Source organism: Scleropages formosus, chromosome 12, assembly GCF_900964775.1.
Source record: "Scleropages formosus chromosome 12, fSclFor1.1, whole genome shotgun sequence".
In the NCBI taxonomy this organism is placed as follows: domain Eukaryota; kingdom Metazoa; phylum Chordata; class Actinopteri; order Osteoglossiformes; family Osteoglossidae; genus Scleropages; species Scleropages formosus.
In genome coordinates, this window is record NC_041817.1 from 887941 (window position 1) to 914540 (window position 26600).

Consider the following 26600-nt stretch of genomic DNA (forward strand, 5'->3'; position numbering starts at 1 on the left):
TAGGCTGGAGTCCCAGATGACATCAGACATCCAGACTATCCTCCAGCTGCTCCAGAAGCAGGTTACTATGGGACCCCCTGCCTACAGCACGGTGACTGCTGGTGCAGAGTACCGTAGTACCGCAGTCAAAGTGGAGCCTGCTCCTGTCGGGCAGGACAAAGAGGGCTTCGGCCTGTCTTCAGCCCAGGTACCTGACCCGGTGCCTGAAAGAGATGCGTTCTGAGATCCTTTTTTGAACGATGAAAGGCATTCATTCATTCAGCAGTTCTGAGAGAGAGAGGGAGATCATTCTGCCACATTGGGCCAAAACCAAGAACCTTCAGGCTTTGAATTTGGACCTCTTATACATGTTCAGCTGAAGAGCCATGTCCACACACTTGCTCTCCACTATGACCTTAACTATATGGTGGATGATGCCGTGCATACAAGTATATAATAGACACCTGTCCCACAAAACGAAAAGCAATTAAATTTCAAGTACTTTGTGAAAAATTAAAGACCAAAGAAAGGAAATTCATAATTAATTAAATAAAAATTGACCTGGCAAAGACTCAAAAGCACCCCGAACTGAGGAAAAAAATTGACATAGAACACAAGGTTCCAAAATTCCCATTTATTTGCCTGAAATGTCTTCGTTCAACTTTTTTCTTTGAATTCTTCATTTCTTCCACAATAATAATAATAAAACCATCAATAAGAACAGTAGTAGTAGCAGTAGTACTAGTAGAAGCAGCTTTAACTTCAGGCAACATCTAGCTACGTAGATGAATAAAACTATTATAATTATTACACAAAAATGTCTACGTTATCACTTCATGGTTTTTTTCCCCCTTTTTTTTTTGTTCCAGAGCCCGGAATTTCTCTGTTTAGAGCAACTCCACCATAAATCCAAAGAATCTTTGACCAGCACAGGTCACATGGACAAGGCCTCGGGTGAGAGCTCGCCTGCTATGCTTGAACAAGACGCAGAAGTGGACTGCGCAGCCATTCAGAACCGGACTGCTTCCCTCCACCTGCCCCAGCCCAGAGCTTTCCAGCTTCCAATCCGCCACCCCTCCTTGCCCGACTCATCCCTCTGCAACACAGGAATGTCGGAACTCCACAGACCAGCCTCGGATCCTGGTCTTCCTAGGAAGTAGGCCTGACCTTTGCGTCTGCCCGTCTGCCTCCACCACAAATCAAATCCTTCAAAATTCAGCTCAGGGTCTCAGGAGAAAAGCATCATATGCAAAGAACACGGTAGATCTTTCCACTGTCTGTTGCATTTCTCAATACTTGGTTCACTATTCAAAATAAGAGAGGATCGCATTTCTTCGATCGGCCGCATACGTAGTTACGCTGCGTGTGCCAAAAGGCACCTTACATGCTTGTTCCAGAGAAGACGTGCATGTGTGATCATGTTTTCTCTTGCATGTCCTAACAGCAGTTCACCTCACTGGCTATCAGATGTGAAACTGGCATGTCTTATAAGGAATTAATCTCACTTTTCTTTTTGTCCAAAGGTTACTTGAAATAATGCAAAGGCACAGAGGAAATATGTTAAACATCCACAATTTCCTTAATAACTGCAAGTATTTTATGAAAATACAGTGTAAAATGCAACTGCAGTTTACCTTTGACTGAAAATGTAAACATATTAAATTTACTGTAAATGTAAACAGAGGAAACATAAGGCAAATCGTCAGGCTCCTAAGGCACATGCAATATTATGCTCTACTTAAGATTCAGATTATTATCAGCATGTACAAGTGCAATGACTAAATCACACTGTATTCCAAACAATTCACTACATAAGATGTTTTGCTGCATAAGCAATCAGCACTGAAAGATTATTTTCAAACAATAATCAATGGAGTGGTTGCATAAAGTGAAAATGGACTCGAGTCATCCGTCTTGGGGCTATAAAAGCAATAATATCAAATGTGCTTATAAACAGGCATTAATTTGCAGAAAAACTACACGTAAATATTTCAAGTGTTCATCTGGTTCCCTGTGTTCATTTCCCTTAGTTTTTTTTTTTGTTACAGTACTGTTGTTCATTGATCAAAAAAAAAAAAAAAAAAAAAATCAAAAAATGCTTTAAACAGACATTTGCATTATTTGCAAGGCATTCCAAATAAAGTAGCAAAGTTACTGTATTATGGAACACTGTCATGGAAAAAGCTGGGGGAAAATGTTCAAATGCTACCGTCATATTAGACTTATCACAGAACTGTGGAAAGCTTTAAATGATTACTGTAAGATTTACAGTGAGTCACTGATTGTAACAATGAGAAGGAATTTACATGTCTGTATTGTTTATTCTAGCAGTTTTTCTTGTAATCTTTTACTGGAATATTCCTCCTTCCCCTTCTACTAACAAGCACTATCACAGACATGAAATGTCACAAAATGAATACTGCAAATTTTGCGTGTTCTTAAAAAAAATAATAATTAGAAAAATAAAAAGAAGGTAGCGGGGGGAATCAATGAAATTTTCAAAATCGTCAAAGAAAAGTCACTTTACCAGATGGATTTTGTTCCAGTATTGGAATTTATATACAGAAACATCATGAGAGGACAACTTTTCAAGGAGAAACAAAGGACTGTTAGTTCCAAAAAAGTAGAAAACATTTCCTTTAAAGAAAAAAAAGATACTGAAACTGAATTTTGCTCCTTGTGAGTACTGAATTAGGTACCAAAATTTTCCAAAAATTTTGTTCGACACTGCTACATAACCTCAATGGAGGTTCTTGGCATTGGTTATTTCCAATAACCGCCCCACAGAAGACAGCAAACTGAAATCAGATTAAAGTCAGTATTAACGTAGCAAAGGTTCAAAATGTGAAAGTGTTTAGGAAAATGGAGCAATTCTGTCGCTCGAGTATTTATTGCACATCTGAAAACCGTACAGTAGCAATGTACACACAGAGCCTGTTGAAGCAAGTATTTTGAAACGTTTCCTTTTAAAACTGGAAGTACGAAACGAATAAGGGTGTGGAAACTGCACTATTCACACCAAAACACCAAGCTAAGTAGTTTCATTATTTTAATAAGCATTTATCTAAATGTTATGTATGGCTGATGATGCTTATTAAAATCAGGGAAGTGCTCAATATAAAGTTCTTACAGGACTTAGTTTGCAAAGTTTGCACATTAAATTTAACAGTGCTGGAGGAAAATGTCACTTTTGAAACTGTTTTGGTTGTTTTAAAGTTTTCCACTGTACGTTTTATACAGTAAGATGCTGTACAGCCAGTCATTTGAATGTGTCTTTATTCAGTACATACGCAGTGTACATAAAGGGGTTCATTTAGGCTCTAACTTTAGGGAAAAAAAATGAATAAAGAAATCAATAAAAAGCATACTTAATGCAACAGACTTTATTTATGCTTTAAAAAAATAATAATTTTAAAGTGTACAAGCTCACAGCAAAGCAGTTCATTGTGAAGTGGGAAAACAAGAAACAGTTTGCCTCTAAAGACAATACTGGATTAGTGATAATTGATCATATAACATAGATTGTGGTGCTCTTTCAAAGTCAGTCTTGAATTATCAGTACTTTAGTTTCAACATTGCATAGACAATCTTAACTGTGACCCTTTTTTTTTTTTTTAAAAAAGGCAGGATTGCAAAATCTGAAAGAACTATAAAAGTTATGCTATCGGACACAAAAATAATCCATTCCCTTACTTAGACTGGCATTAAAGGTTTAAAAAACATAAAACTGCAAAGTGTAAATTTCAGCAGTATGTAATAGGATAAGGGGGGGGGGGGGGGAATTAGCTGCTCTGTTTCGCTGTCCAGATCACAGGCACTTACCACACTGCGATTTTAAAACTTTAATGACTGTGATACTTCTTATGAACACAGCAGTATATGAAGCCATTTTTCATATCTTGCACCTTTAAAATTTTAATTGGCACATGTGTTCAGACAATTTTAATATCAGGTGACGTGTACCATCCTTCACGTCCTTACTAATATGAGGTAAGTTTATTAATAATTAGCACAATGCGCTCCTGAGTTCTAACACCCATAACCTCAGACACTACAACATTCAGCCAAAAGCGTAATAGCAAAGTACTGTGGATAATGTACACGGAGGAACAAGGCAAACTACACAGAGAAATTGCGACTTTATCTCTCTCTCACTCACTCACTCACACACACACACACACACACACACACACACACACACACACACACACACACACACACACACACAGTGCCTGGAATCTTTAATCGCTCAAGCTGAGAAATGTTCTAAAGACTTCTTTTGCATTACATAGCAGGTATCAGTACTCAGGAGAAACACTTACGTTCCTTGGCTACGTAAAAAGCAAACGCGGACGCCAAACACAGCAACGGCCGTTTTCGGTGAAATCTTGGCAATTACACAGATGCAGTCTAAATGTCCCTAACAGTCTCCTCCCCACAAGTTTCCGACTCCATTTGGATGTTCTTCCACAGGCCAGGAAGGTCATTCAGATGGTCATTGTGCACATGATAAACTTAAGAGAAAACCAGAAAAAGAGGTGTTCAGTAACGCAGCATCACTACTAAGAATACGGTGTTGAACAAGTGGGTGTACGACTCTGGCACTTACATCGTCGTACTGAAAGGTCACGGTGCCTTGCTGCAAAGCATCTCTCCTCCTGAAATTCTCTGTGGGAAAGTGATGGATTAGAACCCTAGACCATCAAACATGGCTTCTCCGCTGAAGAAAGAGGTGTACCTGTGAGGGCCCGGAGCTTTACGCAGCAGGCCACGTAGTCGTCGAAGAAGATCCTGCCATTTTTGCTGTAGCGCGTGATGATGCAGTTCAGGGCATGTGGGCTTAAAGTGTAGCCTGTTTATGAGCAAGAGACCAGACCACAAATGCAACACATCACCTATCAAGTCATTGCTGGTAGAGAAGCATTAGAAACACTTCACACCACTCACCCAGGGAGGTAATAGCCTTGAACATTTCATGCGGTTCCACCGTCCCACTTTTGTCCTGGTCAAACATGATGAAGTTCTGCTTCCAGCCATTCAGAGCTGCAAACAGCTCTTTAAACTCATTGAACCCCATCTTCCCAGTCATATCTCTCTGAAGAGACTGGGTTAAGTACTTGGAATATTCATCTGCCAGGACTCAATGATGAGACATTTGTATTAAAACAGTGTGTTGAATTTAGCATCTCACAATGCCTTTGGATGTGGGTTCAAATCCAGCTCAGTCTGTGTAGAGTTTGCATGTTCTCTCCATGTTTGTGCAGGTTTCCTCCCCCAGCCCAAGGACATGCAGTTCAGGTGAACTAGTGACTCTAAATGCTCAGCTACCAGTTGGCCGTCAACGTGACACTGAATCGGTGTGTAATCAATCGTACAAACAGCAACGCACGTAACGTGAGCCCTCAAAAACTGTGGCATTGGACAAAATGACTGTACTTTGAGAATCGAGTTTCTGCACTTGTCTGGGTTTGCTAAATACAAATTTGTTTACTCCAAGTTGTACGTCTCTTTGACAAAAACATCTGCTCCACAGGGTGGGAGGCAAGAGAGGGCTTTTTGGACAGACACAAAGCAGAGCATCTCTCTCCCTGTCCCAACGAGAAGCTCAGAAAGAGTCATTCAAACATCTCCATTACTTTAAATTGAAATGAAATCTGATCTATTCTCTGGTCAGTTATGTACGTTGCAGATGTAGATATAGCATTATGGGCTATACTGCAAAGAGGGTTTATTTTTCTACTGTCAATGAGCATAGCAGTAAGCAACAGGTCACAGAGGTTTTAAAACCAACCCACGCCACACACCCGCATCAGTAAACTGCACCCCAAAATGTTCACTAGCTCCTCACCCCACCCCATACCTCCCTTTTCAGATGCCAGTAGGGGGAGGGGGGATTATGAAGGATACATCCAGCATAGCAATCATAATTCGGCATGTCTCCAAGCTGAATGCTGACAGGACAGAAAATAAAAATAAACATTTGCAACACAAACTATTTCAAGGATAAAACATCTGTGACTTAAGCTGTACTTACGGGTGTAGGTGCCGCTGATACCAGTCTGAGTAAGGCACGTCTGCAACTCCTCTGCATCAATTTCACCATCCTGCAATAGAACCCCAGAAAACCAATCAAAGGTTCAAAATAATCAAAATACACTAGGATTTGGGGGGGGGGGGGGGGGGGGGGGGGTCAGGAAACCAGTTCAACATGTATGTGACATTTTGCACAGAAGCTTAGATATCAATCAATGATGCTTATTCACCTTCTTCCTGCAGTTTATTCAGACTCACTTGGTCTGTGGATCCATCCTGTCTAGGCATGTTCGAAATGAATTTCCCTATTTATCTTGTTTCCAACTATTGCCTCACAAGTTTGTTCTGGCATCTTATTCCTCCACATGCCCACTGCTGCCCTTTTTCATTCCTTACTTCAGTCATGTACTGCTGGACCCGTACGCTCTCTTAATATCCACCCCCAACGTTACTTTGACCGAGGTCACCGCCCAGGTGTGTTTTCAACATCTCATTAACCAACCACACAAAAATCTGCCCTTATTCTCTTGCTTTATGCTAAAAATGGCTCCACGAGGACTTACCTGCCCTGCAATTGCTGTGAAGTAACCCCACATAGGGTCACTGATGGGGGGAGCAGCCATGTTTCCAGGAAAGGCACCCATGGGGTGGTAGTGGCCTGGCATCGGCATACCCATGTGCATTCCTTGGGGTGGCATCCCTGGCATGCCTGGGGCCCCATACTAAGAAGGGGAAAGAGGAAAAATGAGAGTTTTTATAATTCCCCACCATGGCTTTCTGGTGTTTCTGGGATCATCCTAGAAAATAAGAGATGGAAGGAAGATTTGTCAGGCGGTGAGTAGAAATGCCGTGGCCACCGACTGCATGCGACACAATCTGGACTGTACCTGACGCCAGACACATTTGAAACTTGACAGATGCCACCGCTGCCCCCAACACATCAAATCCACACAATCCACTCGCACACACCTCTCGACCTTCAACGATCACGGGTCGCACACTCGCTTAAAACGAGAAGGAAACACTTTCACTCTTACTTCTGCATCTCTTTTCAGTTTATTTTCCATAGACACTTCCGATTACACATATTCATTTATAGAAAATATACCATTTTACAGAAAATATCATCAAAACAACATGAGACTAAAATAAAAAAATAATAAAAAAAAAAAATGTATACAAGTTGCCCACCCACACAACATACATTCTTATGGCACACATATGATGGAATTGGAAGCTCCAGCGGTACAAGAAAGAGGAATAAGAGCATGATTAGAATAGAACTTCTATAATAAGCAGAAAGCATGGTGGATTACAGCGCAAGAGCCCGTGTTCTTGTACTAATGGGGGTCTCTTTGCTGCTGTGCCTTTAGCGCAGATCATCCGCAGTCAGTGGGACGCGTTCAAACGCAGCCTGTTTTCTTACTTCCCAGTTCTCAGATCGAAAAGATCGCGCCAATAACACTGCTGCATCATGGCAAAATCATGTAAACCAAATAATAAATCTGTATTTTTTTAGCCGCCTTCACTCCACTCTTTCCTTTGTGAAAATGAAAGAACGTCAATTAATAACTAACGTTGCGAACAAGCGAAGTGAAGAACTAGCAGCAAGAATGATCGCATCGCTTTCTTTTTCGGTGAGACACAAACAAGCCCGGATTGGAAGAGATTCACTCCACTTACTCCGCCGAATCCGGGATACGCCATTTTTGCGTCCAAAATTAGAACCACAAGAGGAGAGAGCGCGTTCGTACGGTACCTTAGGCTATATTTTACGGGGTACTGTACACTTCCTTCACTACTTTACTTCCTACAGCTGGCCATGCGTCACTATGGGATATGAGAACATAGTATAGGTTCACACATTATAATTAAAAAAGGGTGAACTCTGTGATTGAGTACCTCAACAGCCAGTAATAATCGACTAACGCTACGCTAACAGCCAATAGAAAATGAGAATGTCGATCTGAGCAGCCAATAGAAAACGGCAATGCCATTCACTAATATTTGCGTTCCAGGACTTCTCATAGTGTATGTGATTAAAACTTGCGTCAAGTTACATTAATGTAAGTTTGCATATTAGCAGTGCTATAGATGAATAAGATGAATGAATAGATGAATAATCACAGCTAAGATACATGAGTAATTTTGAAGACCACGGAATGATTGATTGTCCGGACAGCCAATTGAAAACGACGACCGCATTCCTCTAGATGTTTGGTTCAAATGGTCACCATGCCATGTATACAACTAAAAGTCTGTGCCACTGTAGTGGAGTGTACACTCTTATTCACTCTGTACACACCTGTCCGGCGTGGGATCGCAGTGGTCCGGATTTATCCCGGAAATAGAAGGCGGGAAGCGGGGTACACCCCGGACGGGACGCCAGCCCTTACGTTCAGTGATGTATACAGTTATATAATATGAAATGCTTATTTATTAAGTATCACAGTATTATCGCATGTTAGACTAACTAGAATAAAGACACATTCAAATAATATTTCATTCTTAAATATATTATGCGGTAAAAATAAAATTAGACAAAGGACAAATCTTAAAAATGTGCTATATTACCTCATAACTTCATCACCCTATGAGAAAATGTACAAATTAAAAATGTAATGTTCCTCGGTGGGGAGGAAAATCCAGAAATTTACAGATTTCTTGAATTGTATTATAATTTATTAATTTTTTTTTTTTTTATCCGAATTGGATGACGCAGGAGCGAGAAAGTTGAAACGAAACCGAAAGTGTAGTGAGTTCACAAACACACAGGCGGCCTGAAGCTGAGCGCTGGGGAGGCGGCTGGGGAGTCTTCCAGTGTCTTCCAGTCACCAGTGTCTTCCAGTGTCTGCCATTCTCTGCCAGTGTGTGTCAGTGTGTCAGTGTGTGCGGACCTCGAGTTTGAACTCGTGGTGACAAAAAAAGTGCACGGGAACAATGGAGACTCAGACTGCCACGGATGATGACAGCCTCCTCCAGCTTATCGAGTGCTTCCGAAACAGGCTGAGATCTCTAATACAGGTAGAACCGGTTCTAGACCATCTGTATTTTATTGGCCGAGACCAGAAGGAATTGATCGCAGCCACGGCAAAGAACGAAGGCAACCGACGAGCCGTGGACCTCCTCGTTGACGCGGTGGGGCGGAGCTCGCGCCCCGCCGGGTGGTCCCGCGCGTTCGTGGACGCGCTCAAGGCGGGCGGCTGCAAGCACGCGGCCATGTACGTGGAGGCAGAGCACATCCCGAGCGCGTCCGCGGAAGCGGAGAACGACCTCTGCGTGCAGCTCATTGACCTCCTGGCACCCAGCCTGCAGGAGATGAAGACACCCGAAGTGTGCCTGGTCTGCTATGCCTTGAACATCCTGACTGGGGAGGACAAGGAAATTGTAAGCGGGTCTTTTGAAATGCAGCTGCCCTGTGGTGTGACCAGAGTTAGGGTGCTACACTCCTCTGTGTCTGTCTCTGAGGTTTATTTTGGCACCGCGAGTCAACCTCTTCGTTGGTCAAGGAGCTATACTTGTAGCCGGAAGGTTGCCGGTTCAAGTCCCACTCGCTGCTAGTGCTGTACTTGCCTTGAGCAAGATACTTGTGCTGAATTACAGTAGTGAAAAAAAAAAAAACACATGAATGACTCGAATGTTGCGAGACAGTTACGGCAAGTAGGTTATCGAAGAAGCAGAAAAGTAGATTATTTTCATCCGATAATGCTCTACATTATGTCCTCAGAAAACACTGGTAAATGTAAAGGGTTTGTTCTGTAAAAGCTTGTTACCAATTTCACATGGCAGTCTGAAGCAGCAAGGGGGCACGGTGCAGTGACGTAGTGGGTTGGACCGGGTCCTGCTCTCCGGTGGGGCTGGGGTTCAAGTCCCGCTTGGGGTGCCTTGCAATAGACTGGCGTCCTGTCCTGGGTGTGTCCCCTCCCCCTCCAGCCTTATGCCCTGTGTTGCTGGGTTAGGCTCCGGCTCCCCGCGACCCCAAATGGGACAAGCGGTTCAGACAGCGTTAGTGTGTGTGTGTGTGAGTTTGAAGCAACCGTTTAATTCCAAAAGTGATCTTTCTGCTGATTTCTAGGCCAATTTGGTAAAGTACAACCAAGGTACATATCCTGAATTGCTCTCATGAAAAGACTCCACTGTATAAATAAGTGAGTCACTCTCCAAGCTGCTCTAGGTCAAAGTAAGATCTGAGCATCCATCATCAACAACAACAACAACAACAACCAAGCATGGTCACAGCAAGCCAGAGCCTCACCCATCAGCACAGGGTGCAAGGCCAACGGGGGAAGGGACACACCCTGGATGGAATCCCAGTCCATCACAAGGCACCCCAAGCGGGGCTCGAACCCCAGACCCACCACACAGCAGGCACCGGCTGAACCCGCTGCACCACCACACCCCTGTGATCTGAACAACAAATTAATAATATTAGTTTTGACACTTCAGTTGTATGGTAATTGCAATGTAACTAATGCCCGAACGGTATTCTTTCACCCCACATGAGTGCTACAGTGAATAGTACACATCCTGTAGACAACAGTATAGCTCTGGAAAATCCCTGCAGAAGATACTGAGGAGGAAGTTCTGTATAGGTCGCAAGAAACTGAGTGAAAGGAACTGAACACAAAATCCCCCTTAGCAAAAACATCTTTATAAACAGTTGTGAGAAAAATTTTATTAACTCTTTGGAATTATCCAGAATATAACACAGGAGTAAATCGACAATAGAGTGGTTGCAACAGAAGATATTCCATACTGTAGAATGGCCTGTCCTGACCTCAGCCCCCCTTACCTAGTTACTGAATATAAAGGTTCATGTTTTTTACATCAGTGAACTTGATTGTTTAAACCATTTACTCAATAAAGTGTGTGTTGTTAAATAAGACTATATATTATTACTGTATGAAGATCAGATCAAATTTCAAGAGCCATTTATACAGATTTCCAGATATTTCCAGGGGGTTCACAAACTTTTTCTGAGAACTGTCAAAAAGAGCAATATCCAGTTGTTTTTTTATGTTTACAATTTATTTACCGGAAACCTTTGTCCAAGTCATCTAAGAATTTTGATTTTGTGACAGTGACCATACAGCAGGGTATAGCTTGATCAGGAGTACTACAGCAGCAGCAGTTTTTGAACCAAGGACCATCAAGCTGCAAGACTACAGCGCTTAACCCAATGTTACCTTAATATAAACATGCTCCTGTCCATCGTATTGTTCCAGATTACAGCAGAAATTGCAAATTACGGAAACAAGAGTGGTGCCCGTGTGCTCCTCAGAAGGATAGTGCAGAAGCCACCAGGTTGGTTCTCCACATTTCTGGATGCTCTGAGAAAAACGGAGCACTTTCACATGGTTCAAGAACTTATGGGAGCTGACTCCTTGGAAAATAATCAAGGTGAGTGTTCTAATGCTTTTTAAGTCATATTCACACCATGGTGAAAAGTCTGTAATTTATGGATCTGTTTCTTTGACACGTTTGTCCACTTGTTTAATTTTCCATCAGTTCCTGAGGAGAACAATAAGGCTGGGATACTGAAGCATGAAGTCACGTTTACTGAAAATCACAACAAACTCGATAGTATGTCAGAGGTGGTAAAAGGTGACACTGGGCTCCCTGAAGATAACACCTCGCAGGCAGATGAGGCAGGAGAACTAGACAGCTACTTAAGAACTGGAGAGGACACACTGAACGCAAGTGTGGAAAGCACCAGCTGGATGTCCTCCATGAATGGATCCATTGACACTTCTTCCTTGAACACAGGTACACTATCAGCTGGTGGTCAAATTCTCACACTTTGTGGTTAATCAAACAGCCTCTGAAAAATTCTAAGCCTTCTAGGAAAACTGTATTGTGTCAAATTCATGTAGAGTTAATATCTTCAAGTACAGTACACTTGACTGAAGACATGCATTTTACGAATTTCCAGATACACAATTAGTATCTGAAACAAACCCGGGTACACACACACACACACATTTTCAGAACCGCTTGTCCCATACGGGGTCACGGGGAACCGGAGCCTAACCCGGCAACTCAGGGCGTAAGGCCAGAGGGGGAGGGGACACACCCAGGACGGGACGCCAGTCCGTCGCAAGGCACCCCAAGCGGGACTCGAACCCCAGACCTACTGGAGAGCAGGACTGTGGTCCAACCCACTGCACCACTGCGCCACACAAACCCGGGTATTTAGTTTAAATTAAATTTTGTTCGCTGTTTCAGTTTATAAAATTTCTTATTTGCGGAGCAAAGATGACATGCAGTCTCATTTTCCACTGTCAGAGGGCAGAACGCACTCAGAATGTAAAACTGATAAAAATGAAATGATGCCGTCGGAGCTGTAGAGGAGCAATTTCATTCATTGTATTTTCATGTAATATAGTTATATCCAGGATTTTTACAGAAAACTACTCAGCAAATAGAGATATGTGCCTATTATTGCACTTTTTTATTAGAAACTGAAAACCACACGAATGTTTATGTGATGCGTTGGTCTTTTCTTCATTGCCAGTTATGATAGCGTACTATGTGACATGCACTCAGTATTTGAAGTGAAACACTTTCTAATGTTTTCCCTGCGTAATCTTCCATTAAATCACAACTCATCCAGTCTTTTTTGTTCTCCTGTGCTGCCTGATGCCCAGGAACAACATGGCAAAAACTCACATAAAGCAAAACAACACATCGAACAGGAGGTTGTGGAGAGGATGCTTTTTTCAGTCTGTCAGTCACTTTAATGTAGACTTTAATGATGCTTCTTGTTAATAACAGATAAAAGATAATAAACTGGTGCCCTTCCATGTTGCATCCTGTCTCATCCTCGATGTTTCCAGTATAGAGGAACATAAATTCAGCATCGTATGAGTTGTGCTGAAAATAGAACAAAGTCTGACAGCAATTTTAAAAATTCATTATAGCTTTATCTGATGTTTTTTTTTTTTTTTTATATAACAGAACCTAGCCAGTAAATAAATTGAGAGATGAAGTGGGATTATTAAGCTTTTACATAAATATTATATAAATATTATTGTATTATATTTCATATAAGCTTTTTCCAGTTACTAACAGACTTACTAACTGGTCACAGTTCTATTGGTAAGATGAGGTACAAGTGCACACCACAAGATGGAGCGAGTAAGTCACTGTTCTACATGTTGCACACTAACCAAAATCAGAAGTGCTTTAAGTAACATCTTTGCTACTGCAAATGCTATATTTGCATTCAAACATTAATAACTAAACTTAACATAGGAACATTAAATTACATAATCAATATGCCTTAAATACAACCTTTAAACAAAGAACCTTGTTGTTCTATTGTTTAGTTCACAGTTTTGGTGACACTTAACCAAAGTGACTTGGAATATGACCCAGTTTATACAGCTGGTATTAATATCGGAGTAGTTCTGTACGTGTTTCCCACACAAGGGTACTACAGCAGTTTGTTTAATTTTGCTTTTTAAAAGCTGGATTAAAAGAAACCCTGAGCTGCATCACAATTAGACAAAACACATTTTTGCTGTGTGACTTAAACCCTTTGCAATCATGCTTTTTTTAACCATGTTTCTTTTTATATCATGCTACTATGCTGTTTTTGTAGACCCTTCAGAAACAAAGTATTGTAGTCATTTTCCTTTTTAATAATCTAGTCCATTTCTTACACAATAAGTGGAAGTGGGATGTAAATCAATATGTGCTCTATATTGACTCACCAAAGGTAACATGTTATCATACATTTATTTCTTATAGTGTAGCAGATTAAAGCTTTTATCTGTATACTAAGCATTATGTCTTGTCACAGATTTTGACCTCTACAATACTGATGAGTCAGTCTGTGGAACTGAAATGGCCCAGAATGTGGATGAATCCAATGCGCAGGTTCCACTTCCAGGTAAGCTGTTATAATGGTGTGACGTACATTAACAAGTGTTGTAGTTATTTGAGTTGCTTGGTCTGTCTGCATTGCGAAAGGACTTGCTGGGGCTGGCGAAGTGCGCAGAAGTCATATGCTGCCTCTGACTGACATGCTGAAACAGGCCATGTGGGGCTGGAAGAATGGATCAGGACAGCCTGTGTGTGAGGCACTTTTCTTGAAATGCTTCTGGCTGAACTGATGGGAACCCCCCTGGAAAGAGGGAAGCAAATGAAACACATATAAGAGCAATGAGGAAAAGTTTTCCATATTGTGTCAAGTGGATTCTTCCATAGATTATTATATGCAACACCCGCCAGTATGCTTCTTTCATAGTTTTATTTACTCATTTAGCTGACAGTTGTCCAAAGTGACGTACAACGTTAGGTATGCTGAGTGTCTTCCAACTATTTGCACGGCTGGGGAATTTCACTTAATTCAGGGTTAGCACCTTTCCCAAGGATTTTACAGCATAAACAAGTTTCGAACCCAAGTCTTCGAAGTGGATGGCAATAGCTGTACCCTCTATGCCACCCGCTGGTGCTAATTAAGTATTTTAGTACATTATTTACATATTGTTTCTTTTGTCTAGTACTTTTTTTCCTTTAAGAAAAACTCAAAACTAAAGTTAAAATATTTTACATCCAGATTAAAAAAAAATGCACAAAAGGTCTTGATTTAAAAAAAAGCCGGGCACTGAAGAGTTAAAATGTCAGGGTGTTTCATGAGTGAGCCTTGAATCATTTTTTCTAGGAGACGTGGACAGGCTCTTTGCTGATGATGGGAGTCAGTGGAAACCTACTATGGTAATGGTTCCAGGGTTTGCCCCAGACGGCAAATATGTTCCATCTGGGACTTGACAAAGCAGACAAGGGTTAAAAAAGTATGATGTAGAGCCACTCCTTAAAATTGCAAACATGTGTGGTTAACACTAAAAAAGGGGTTTGTTTTTCTTGTTTTCTTGCGTCGGTCATATCTGAGCAATAGCAAATATTATTTTTCTTGGAGAACAAACCACCGAACAAAATATCCTCAGGAAATTAAATTTATGCCACTTTGTTGTTTGTTTTTTTTTTTTTTTTTTTAAAGCAGAAGTGCTGTATTCCTTTTGCATCCAAGTGCCTTGTGTACCACAGATACATTTTGGAATAGATGAATGTTCAAGGGAGTAAAAGATGAATACTTTTCTGGTGCTGCAATGGAATTAGTATTAATTAGAAAGCATTTTTCAGGAAAAGAAAATGAAAACCATCTGTGCACTGCATTTCACCGTTTATATGACGTAGTGATGTTTTTATCCTCGGTCGTCTCAGTTTGTGTTTGCCTGGAAGCAGGTAGTCTCTGCACACCTGCTTTCATTTGTATTTTATTTAGATTACAAAATACTAAGTGCATAAAAGAAGCTTTTCAAGCAGTGCCTGAAACGGGAGCTCCGCAGCGTGTCGAAAACGAACGTCGCGACTGCGGAGTAGAGAGGAAACAGGAAGGCAGTGTGTTTTCTGCATCGCCTCAGCATTGATCAGGGTACTCCAACCGAACGCGTACTGTGTTTAAAATAACGCCTTTAATGTTTCCCCTGTCTTCTTCCTTCGCTTGCTGTGAGCAAACAGAGGCAGCTATCGCCCAGCTACTCATACTGAGAATCATTACATAAAGGCCGTCTGTCTTTTTGGCTGAGGAAATCCGGTTGTAGGTGAGATGGGGCGAATTCTTGCTCCTGCCTTGTCGATATAAATCGGGCTCTTATTTGCTGAGCTTTTATAGAGATTTGCTGCCTGTGCACCGCAGTGGCTTTTAGTCTCCCCCCATCCCCACCACAAGTCCGCTGTGTGCGCAAGCCATCCATCAGTGAGTCGTCGCTGACTACGGAACTTTGTCCTGCCAGATGTTGCGGCAATGAGTTGCTTTCTAGCTTTGTGGGTTTTACCAGAATTCTGCTACAAATTAATGTCCGCTATCTTGTTTACAACAAAGTTACTTTAATTAGTAGTCCCTGGTTTATTTTAGCACACACCCAATGGTTCATTTAAAGTCACGGTTGAGTCCGCCCTTCCATTTTTGTGCAGTAAAATTTGAAAAGCGAAGAAACGTACAAGCTGAAAAGAAAACGTCCGTAGTTTTGCCCTTTTCTGTAGAAACGTGCCTTATACCAGGGCAAGATTTTAGATTAATTTTGCCAACTTTGCTGCCAAAGTATCCATTTTCTGAATCTTCCACATAACTACATATTCAGTAAGCTCACCAGCTGTTACAGTTGCCCTCGTGATACTTTTTGGAATCTGGAGACGCTGACAGCAAGCTCAAAGATGTCGTGTAATTTTAAGTCCGAGTATAACGTAAAATGTGCTGACGGCTGGGTTGAGCCTACTATGCTACCATTATATGTATTTTCTCCTTTGTTCTAAAGGAAGACATTCTTAGCTTTGAGAGGGATCTTCACCTGAGAGTGTCGCCTTCGGTAGCTTTTCTGCAGAGCAACACGTTGCCTTTGTCCCGCTGTAGCATTTGGCTGCTGTTTTCTCTGTGCCAATACTGGACCATAAGCACACCACACACTTCCACATTTCAAATCCACAGCTTACCAAACTAGTGGTGCCGCTTAAATTAGCTTTGCTTCTCATTTTCGTTCCTACTGTTTACTGTACTGATCTGTGTGCAACACAGCTCAGAATTCTTTCTCTAACTGTAAATTATAAAACCCATTAATGATGTGTCAGATTACTAATAGTAATTTGCTCATCTAAATCAAGGTTGTCAGAATGTCACTTAAAACCTAACAATACCGTCTTTCTTACTGAGTTCTTACACAGTTTTGCAAGTTTTAATAGCTTTCTGTAAACAAGCATGGTTTCAGGGTAGTGCCACGCCACAGTGATAAAAGCTATTTGTTCCACTGAGTTCAACTGAGAAAATTCTCATAAAATCACTATAAATACTGTAACAATGCTGGGTTCAAAGGCCTCTGTGAAAAAGCAAATCTTTTCCGTGACAGATGGACCATCCCCCGAAAAGTTTGTTCTTCCTAACTGTGGGCCACAATTGTAGAACTACCACAGTCATGTCCTAAGCCTCTGCTTCACTTTACAGGTGTAGACGAAGCTGAACATGGAGCTACAGCTGCAGGGTCTATGGAAACCGATATCGTCCTACGGCCTTATCAGGTGGATGTTGCGAGGTCCGCTTTGGAGGGGAAAAACATCATCATATGCCTTCCAACAGGAAGTGGTAAAACCAGAGTAGCCGTCTATATTACAAAGGAACATCTGGACCGCTGCAGAAGGGAAGGAAAACCAGGGAAGGTTGTGGTGCTGGTTAACAAGGTACTTGATCACTTCATCTGAATACTCCATACACACTAGCACTTAAGCTGACAAACACAATTGGAACTGGAAGTCTTTTGTACAAAACTGGATATAGAAAATTGTTTACAAGTCCACCCTCTACATGACAGTCATAAAAAAACCTAATCCCTGGATCTATCGATGGGATTTTCTGCTTTATACAAGCAAGACAGTGCCACGTTCTTCTGTCAGGTGCCACAGGAGAATGAAGCAGTGGAGTACATAGACAGGGTTACAGTGTTATGGAGGATCACCGGGGGAGAACTAATTAGCAAGTGTTTCCCCTCAAATAGTGACTGTGCGTCATGGTAAACTTCACAAAACTGGAAGCACGCAAACTTCACAAGGAAGCAACACATGCAGTACGTAAAGATGTTTGCCAGCATCTGGTGAATTTGATTTTACAGTCAAAAGGCATAATAATAGAAACATGCCTCTTTTTATTCGCTGGGTTTCTGTTAAAATCTTGGACAGAGCAGTAAAAAACAGACAATTTAAGAAAATCATACATTGAAGAAAATGCAATTAAAAATAAATCAGCAGGAAAATGTGTAACTCAGATCTCAATCAGTTTGCTGTTGGAAGGAGGAACATCACAATTTCCACTTTTGTGTTACTTCTTTCATTTCTCTATTAGATAAACACCTCAAGGCGGATTTCCCCCGAAAAGCATGTAATTTCAACAATATCATGTCTGATGCAGTCACATTTGTGTAACATTTTGCTTACAATGGCTTCCTTTGCGATAACTTGTTTAATTACAGGCTAGCTAGAAAATATCAGGTATGGTTTGTTTGTAAGTCATTTTGTTTAGTTAGTTTTCAACTGGAAATCATTTTCTCAGTATTCAAAGAGACATCTCATAATTACCACATAACTAAGATGACAGAGGAAGAAAGAGTTCCATCAAATGCCATGGGACTTCATTAAATCATTACAGTGAGAGATTAGAAAAAACAACCGTTTTTGCAAATAGCTTTCAGAATCAAATTTGCTAAATAAGAAAACTCCTAACAAGGTCAGTTTAAAAGTACTGTACAAGAAAGCATCAATTCAGGCATTGGCAGGATCTGAAAAAGAAATTTGGATTGCTTCATTTGAAACAAAACAATCTTCAGTTTCTTTGTATGAATATGTACATATACAATATGTCCCTTTTCTGACACTGTTAACATTCCATAGCTCAAAAAACAGGAACCACTATAATGTTGAGGAAATTGTTTTTTCTGTTCTCCTGCTTTTCTGTTTTGTGCTCTTCATTATTTCTGTAGGTACCTCTGGTGGAACAGCACTACAGCACAGAGTTTGGCAAGTACCTGAAATGCCGCTATCGCGTCGAAAGGGTCAGCGGAAACTCCCAGCTCAAAATATCCTTCTCTGACGTTGTCAGAAAGAATGATATCATCATCTGCACAGCCCAAATCCTCGAGAACTCTCTCGCAAGAGCGAAAAGTGGGGAGGATGAAGGGGTTTGTTTGTCAGGTAATGGTTATCTTGTCGGTGTACTGGCTCCCTGCATCATAAAAGGTTCAACTATTAATTTTCAAAGATCTGAACATTTTCCAGCTTTTTTTACTTTTAATTGCATTTTCTTCCCGTATTTGTTTTCTAAAATTTCTGTTTGTTCAAGAGTGAATGCAACCTGCCTTTCTGCACCCAACCCATAGATGTCAGTAAAATACATTCAACAGGAGTCTGGAACCACTAATTCAATAGACTTCAGTTCTGCTCATTTCCAGTTTGTGTTCTTGACATATGATGATCAATAACAAGATGACAAATGTTTTTGGAATATCATTTAGCACTTAGGCATTTGTGGAGCCAACATAATTTTATTTTCAGTCAGTTTTAGTTTTATTGTAGCTTGAAGTCTTAAAAAGTATTTTTATGATCGTTTATGAAGATTTTTACAAAACCTAATCCTTAAATAAATCAAAGCACATCTTTGTTATTAAGCTTTCATTGATTCGGACTTAGTGGTGGAATTACAGACAAAACAAATCAGAAAAAGACTTCCGTTCCCAGTCGTGCTTTCAGATGTCAATGTATCTGGAGAAAGAGCAGGCAGACGTTGAAGTCAGAGTAGTATAAACTGTGCTTCATGACTCAGTGGATAAAACCACAGCACAAAAGCACTGAAACTGGAATGCAGTGGCTTTTGAAAATCTGTACCATGATGTGGAAAACAGACCATTACAGTACTGATACATTATGCAGGGTGGTGGTTTTGGCCACAAACCCAGGAAGTTCCGAACATAGGATAGAGAATTCCCCTTTAGAGCAATTGTTCCTTCATATAGTGTCTGGCATAAGAAGGCACTGTCTTAGTGAAAAGAAAAAAATTGACAGCTTTTATTGTGATAGTTGAAGCTATCTGTCCTGCTAAACATACCGTAAATGGCAATACAATTGTTCCAGAATTTACAGTAAAATTGCAACTGGCCAGCAATACATTTTAACCCCACTCTGTGTTTTTCACATAAGTGGTCATGACTTTTTAATATTGTATATTTAGGGTAGAGTTAGACTGAACATTAGAAGAAACCTACATTCCAGCATATGTTCCTTTGACAGCTTTGCTTTCTGAGCCAGCTCATCAATTCTCCTAGGTGGTTGTGCTGGCAGTAACCAGGATAGAGTGGAATTCCCTTCAGCATAACATGTGCTGTTTGTTAAAACAGCCAGACCTCACTTCTGTTCAAGTCATCAGCGCATGGCTCATACAATCCACATGAGATGTTTTGTCACTTTGGCAGAGCAGAGCCTAAGTGCTTCACTACTGACTTGAGGCCTCTAGGGCTATTACCTTGAATATGGTGTTTAAACTTCTAACAGAAAGTTTCTTTCATTGTATCCTCTACTTTTTCCTGTTTCAAGGAGCAGTTCCTAGTAATGTACATGGTGTTTTAAAGGCTGCCATTAGCTTTAAAGCAAAACTGAAATAAACCCTGACAAATAAACTAGGGGAACTTCTGATTATTTAAGGCAAACTCACCTAACTCCATAAAAATGTATTATTTCTCTATCTCTTTGTATTTACTGAAACTGTTATACCAGAAGCATTTTATAACTACAAACATTGGTGGAATGTTAGTAAATCCATGCTGTTTTATACACTAGTCAGAATACCTTCTAGCATAACAAGTATGAGATCTTTTTAAGTCTTTATGAGTCTTCATAAGTCTACGCATTGATAACTGTGATCAAATCTTGTCTCATGCTGAGAATGCATCCTTCATCCTTGCATGTGTCCTTCACTTGGCCAAATTTGAACTGTCACATCAACATAATGGGCAAAAAAGTGATAGATCTTTTCATAGTGTCCTTCAGCTGTCACTGCTGTTTTGCAGAATTTTCCCTGGTCGTTATAGATGAGTGTCACCATACACAGAAGGGTGGTGTGTACAACCACATCATGTTCCGCTATCTGAAGCAGAAGCACAAGAATGCAAGGCGGATAAAGGAGCAAAACGATCCTATTCCTATCCCTCAGATCCTTGGGCTCACAGCCTCTCCCGGTGTTGGCGGGGCCAACAACCAGAAGAAAGCAGAAGAGCACATCCTTAAAGTAAAGCACTTCTCCTTGCTTTGACCTCTTTCTTTTCTTCCTGCTGTTGCCACCATTTCTCCTCATTTGTTGTTCGCCTTTCCCAGTGTAATTTTCCTGCATTTTCTTTTTCTTTTGTTAACATTTATTCCTCACTCTCCGTCATTGTTTTAAAGAAACAATGTTTTCTCTGTCCTGTCCTGGGTGTGTCCCCTCCCCCTCCAGCTTTGAGTCCTGTGTTGCCAGGTTAGGCTCCGGTTCACTGCGACCCTGTTTGGGACAAGCAGTTTCAGCCAGTGTGTGTGTGTGTGTGCGCATTTCCCCTGTCCTTTATTCTCCCTTTGTCACCCTCTCTAGGCTTACCCCTTCACTGCATTGCCCTTTCGAATTCCCATCCTGTTTCATTCTGTCTCTTATTATCTTTCCTCCTTTTGGCAAACTTTACTCTTGTTGGAAGACCTCCGCCTTGTCCCTGGGCTCCACAAAGCTGTACATTTTGTGTGTTGGATACACCACAGTCAGCCAAATACTGAACTATATTTTTAACACTATACAGGTTATGTTACTGCTATCATGCAGTGGGTGTTGTGCTTCTATTAATATACCAAAACATTTCAGGTGTTGATAACTCATGGTACAGTACATATATTTGCTAGAATGGAATATTATAAATAGGGCCCTGATTAAATTCCGTGAAGACATTTGCATCACCTTCAGAGTTACGTTCACGTGATGCTGAAACTATGTCCAACAGTCTGTAAGGTTTTCCTTGCAATACAGGAAAAACTGGGTTTTTTTGTTAGTCAAACACAGAAGCAAATACCAAAGCAACATTTCACACTACCCTTAGCAAAGATGGTACAAAACTGCATTTGGATACCTTTTTCACTTATTCATGCTCGATAATGCTTAGCCTATGTTGGCTCGCAGTGATAATTTTTTTAAATGTCACTAAATAGTTCAGTACCGTTTAAACGAGTGGTGGAAGCTTATGTGAAATATGCATATCTGGCTGCATTCTATTGTTGTATGGTGTGTTAGCTCAATGTCTTTCTTGTGGTCATTACATATTTCTGTAGATATGTGCAAATCTAGATGCATTTGGAATAATGACTGGGTGCCTTGGAGAACACAAGAAAGACCCCTACAAAAAGATAGCAAGTGCTGAAGAGAGGAAAGAGGTAATCTTTAATGCTGTGTGTAATCTCCCATTTATATTGTAAGCTATTGACTCTGTACTGACTCTCTGAATTCATGCCCTTCCCAACTTGTGCCAAATATTCACACATACCTCTATTGTGACCAGAAATTCCATATACCTACACACTGTAGGTCTTTGTTCTGCACATGACAGTATATCATTTCATTGAATATAAAAAAAGTCTGATCTTCCAAAAGTCTATTTATGATCCTTTATTTTCTCAGTGAAGAATATAACATTTGCATCTGAACTTACATTGAGACATTTACATTGCATAGCCTTACACTACTATAACTGTACAAATGATTGTAAAAGTGCCTGTCTGTATTTTAGGACCCCTTTGGTGATGTAATTAAGAGAATTATGAATGCTATTCATGTACACGCTGGCCTTGACCCACTGTGCAACCCTGGAACTCAGAACTATGAGCAGTGGGTGGTGCAAAAGGAACAAAATGGTGAGTTTGCACCATTCTACAGTTGCTTTACAATATATATTAGAAATATGAATGGTAAATGAAGTTTACAATGATTTATACAATTAAGTTTTGTATGATTCTCATTATTCTAATTTAAAGGCTAAAGAATTCAATTTTCAAAAGGATTTACAGTCGAATTCAAATTTAGATCTTTTTTTCCTCAAAAAAATTCAGTTTACACCTCAAACAATTCTTCACTGGATGTTTATTTGTAACACTTCCTTGTAGCTGCAAAGGAGGAGAACCAGAAGGTGCGAGTCTGCGCACAGCATCTCCGTCAGTACAACGAGGCCCTCCACCAGAGCAACACCATCCGCATGTCGGATGCCTTCAGATTCCTCAAAAAGTACTACAATGAGGAGAAAAGAAAGAAGGCTGCGCCTGAAGAGGAGGAGGAGGAGGAAGCCATCGGTGTCACAGAAACAGAAAGGTTCCTCTTCCAGCTGTTCAAAGGTTATTTCTGACAACTGCACGATTTGCATTAAACGTAGAAGGGACCAGTGTTTTACAAATATCACCCAATCTCATCATCGTGTCTGCGGCTTTGTTTAGATAACAAGGCGGAACTCCAAAGACTCGCAGAGCATCCCGAGTATGAGAACAAGACTCTGTCCACGCTGCGGTCGGTCATACTGCAGGAGTTCACGGGCAGAGATGAGGCACGTGGGATCATTTTCACAAGAACACGCCTTAGTGCCATTGCACTCAGCCAGTGGATTCAGGAGAATAAAAAGTTTGAGGAGGCTGGGGTTCGAGGAAGCCATCTAATTGGAGCGGGAGACCAGAGTGTAGTGAAGCCAATGACTTCTGTGAGTAAACTCGTTAAAGGGGTTCTTTTTTTACACAGTATAAACAACATGTTCCCACAGCTGAAATATCCCATCATAACACACAGGAGGGTTACTGAAGCCTGATCCTGCAGTTCTAAGTTCAGGAGAACTTTTTTTGTTCTGCCGAGACAGCGAATCACCTGATTCAACTTACAGTCTTCAGTGAACACAATTATCTCCCTTTCTGCATAATAAGAGTTGAAAACTCAGCAGGACTCAGGTTTCTGGGACCAAAATCAGATATCTCACTTCTGCAGCATTACATTTCACTTTACTCGTGTTATTGTTAAACAATCAAGAAACAGGCTTGTAGAGGACTGAACAAGTTAACGCCTTTCACTTCAAATGTCTTCTTATTTCAGGTAATTACAATAGAGAATGAAGTCCTTAAGGTTACGGTGCCATTAGTATTGCTAAGTGTAACTTTTTTCACATTTTTTTGTATTTGTTTTGTATATTCAATTTTATTAAAAAAAGAATGAGCAAAAGGAAGTTTTAAGGAAGTTCCGCACAGGAGAGATAAATCTGCTAATTGCAACCACAGTCGCTGAGGAGGGTTTGGACATTAAGGAGTGCAACATTGTCATTCGATATGGCCTTGTCACCAACGAGATTGCCATGATTCAAGTAAGTGTTCTAACTAACTAATCACAATCCAAAGTTGTCCCATTCATATACTGTTGTCTGAAGCCATTAAACTAATTGGTATGTTTTGGAACTGTTGGCCAACTACAGTACAACAGAACACGTAATGCCTTTATCAAAGATGTCTTACAGTGTTCAGTTTGTATACTAAGTTGCTTACAGTGATTTACCTACTTACGGAGCAAGATCTTTTTTTTTAAGCAGTTCTGGGTAAAAGTGTTAAAGTACAAGTGGGAAATCAAACCCAGGACTTTTGGATTTTAAGTCACCTGCTCCTATGAATGTATCCTTCTGTTTAGGTACTGTGTTATAACCAGGGCTGAGGAGTCAGTACACAAAACCTTCGACTCCAACTCTAGTAACCCAATGATTGCTTCCGACTCTGACTCCACAGCACTGCCCAAAAGTTGCACATTATTTTGGGGGTCGACTTATCCGGCGAACGCAGGCTTAAACCTATGTTACACCTGTAATTTTTGGGGGTGGACTTATACACCGGAATATGGTACATTTAGTTGGAGTCGGAGTCAGTACATTTTTACTCCAGTAACTCAATAATTGCTTCCGACTACAACTCCAGAACTCCAACTCCACAGCACTGGTTATAACTACACAAAGTAAAAAAATAGTGTCATTAACAAGAAATTATTTTGCAATATTGCTCTCTATCAAATGTAGTTTGGGCTTTATTACACACTTTGCTGTAAAAATGTATTTGGAAATTCAAACAGAGTAACAAAGTGAAATTACTGGTGTTCTATGCCCTTGTTAGGCCAGAGGAAGAGGTAGAGCAGAAGACAGCAGTTACACTTTAGTGGAGTTGGAGGGATCTGGTGTTGCTGAACGTGAGAGTGTCAATGAATACCGTGAGAAAATGATGAGCAAAGCCATTCAGAAAGTTCAAAATCTAGAGCGAGCAGAATACGAAAAGAAGGTAAGTGTTAACAGAAACAAATTTGTCAAACTGATAAATAATACCTCTCTGTGGTTTAAAAAAAAAAAAACATATTGGTTTGTCATGTTGGTATGTTCCTGTAGAGCAATGTGAAATGGTTTTTCCCTCTGCTTTAGATAAAAGAATTTCAGTTTCAGACTATATTCGAAGAAGAAATTCGTAATAAAAAAAAAAAGCAGAAGGTGATGCAAAAGGAGGACCCAGGCAAAGTCAAATTCAGCTGTCGGCGCTGTAACACCCAGGTCTGCTCTGGGAATGACATTCAGATCATGGCAGACAATCACCATGTGAACGTCTCTGAGGAATTTAAGTAGGTTTCTTCCAATGTTATTATCTTTTGAAGGAAATTAAATCAAAATCAGTATGTAGATTATCAGTGGAAGCTTTTGGTCATGACAACCTCTAACTTCATTTACAGGAAACTGTTTATTGTAAGACAAAATACTACACTTCAGGAGAGGTCGCTGGATTATGAAGCTAATGATGTCATTGCATGCAAGAAATGTGGCAATGTAAGTTTGTGACAGAGGCCTTCTTATTACCACAACGTATTTTTAAATCCTCAGATAAACCTTTAAGTGTACATAATATGTCCACCCTGTGTTATTTTGAACTAAATTTTAAATTTCCATGAGTGCATCTAAACAGCATCAAAATATAAATGACCTCATCGGAAAGCAACCGAAACACCACATTTAAATGTGTAGTAAATGTTTCCCAATGATTTTTCATGTCATTAAATTGATTTCTACATTTCTCTTGTTTTCTAACCAGAAATGGGGCAACATGATGCGACACCGTGGAATTGACTGCCCATGCCTTAGCGTCAAAAACTTTGTTGTAACAATTGACACCAAGAAAAAAACATACAACAAGTGGAATGAACTGGCCATCCGATTTCCAGTGTTCGATTATTCAGATCACGCACATCTGCTTGCAAATTCTGACTCTGACTAATAGGTAATGTAACCTATGAATTTCAGAAAACCTAGCGGATCTAAAAATGAAATGAATGTAAGATTAAGTGAGATCACAAGTATTAAAACAGAGTTTTCAAAACTTATGACACTATTTTAAAAAATTATATATACCCTCTTGATGGCTGAATACAAACATTTGCCCAGCTGGAGATGTCTGCCCAAGTTGAGCTCAAAATGCCTCACTCTGCCAAGGTTCTGACAGATCTAGATTTCACCCTGGCGGGTTGCTTCACATTTACATAACTGGTTATAGCGAGAGTTTCTAAAACTAACAAAAAGGTGTCCATGTTGCAAGTAATTATACTGTTTTCAGAGGTTACATTTCATAAATTGAAATTGGTGGAATATTCATGTTCTTTCTGAAAAATTTTCTGACGATAACATGAATTTGTGGGTAATAAAATGTAAGAACATATTGCATGAAATAATCTGTCACTTTTGTTCCTTTGATACTTATTAAGGAATTCAGTAATTAACTACTGAAGCAGTCACTGGTAGTTTATGGATCCGTTTGAACAGTTTAACTTTCAGAAATGAACGTTAGAGAATGTTACATAGAACTAATTTGTGTACATTTGTGTGCTTAATGTATGCAACACATGCGTAATAGAGACAAAAGCCTGACTTCACACATACACACTGACTGAAACCGCTTGTCCCAAGCGGGGGTCGCAGCAAGCCGGAGCCGAGCCTGGC

At 40.4% G+C, this 26600-nt stretch overlaps 3 protein-coding genes across 4 annotated transcripts in view; 2 read left to right on the plus strand and 1 right to left on the minus strand.

Annotated features, from left to right (window-relative positions):
* The window catches only part of kcnh7 (potassium voltage-gated channel subfamily H member 7), a 58332-nt gene extending 57193 nt beyond the window's left edge, over positions 1-1139 (plus strand). Inside the window, exons 14-15 of the mRNA XM_029256883.1 lie at positions 4-187; positions 849-1139. Coding sequence (XP_029112716.1) covers positions 4-187; positions 849-1139 — 475 coding nt within the window. The remainder of the gene's footprint in view (positions 1-3; positions 188-848) is intronic.
* Positions 1140-3313: 2174 nt separating this feature from the next.
* Positions 3314-7870, minus strand: gca (grancalcin). Its single transcript, XM_018741499.2, has 8 exons — positions 7696-7870; positions 6576-6734; positions 6014-6083; positions 5887-5930; positions 4927-5074; positions 4718-4831; positions 4589-4647; positions 3314-4493 (listed from the first exon to the last, which is right to left on the minus strand). The coding sequence occupies exons 1-8, from the start codon at positions 7717-7719 to the stop codon at positions 4467-4469; spliced, it is 645 nt and encodes a 214-aa protein (XP_018597015.1). The 5' UTR covers positions 7720-7870; the 3' UTR covers positions 3314-4466.
* A 998-nt stretch (positions 7871-8868) lies between these two features.
* ifih1 (interferon induced with helicase C domain 1) lies at positions 8869-26586 on the plus strand. Of its 2 annotated transcripts, none has more exons than XM_029256825.1 (16): positions 8869-9399; positions 11238-11412; positions 11521-11778; positions 13817-13906; positions 17015-17247; positions 18540-18750; positions 20619-20836; positions 21895-21996; positions 22350-22473; positions 22723-22947; positions 23047-23303; positions 23802-23951; positions 24742-24903; positions 25041-25234; positions 25343-25436; positions 25699-26586. In XM_029256825.1, exons 1-16 carry the CDS (start codon positions 8953-8955, stop codon positions 25879-25881), a joined length of 3123 nt encoding a protein of 1040 aa, XP_029112658.1. In that variant the 5' UTR covers positions 8869-8952; the 3' UTR covers positions 25882-26586. The 2 variants fall into 2 exon arrangements, with proteins under 2 accessions (XP_029112658.1, XP_018597147.1); XM_018741631.2 differs by lacking the exon at positions 8869-9399 and adding an exon at positions 10415-10465.
* The last annotated feature ends 14 nt before the right edge of the window (positions 26587-26600 follow it).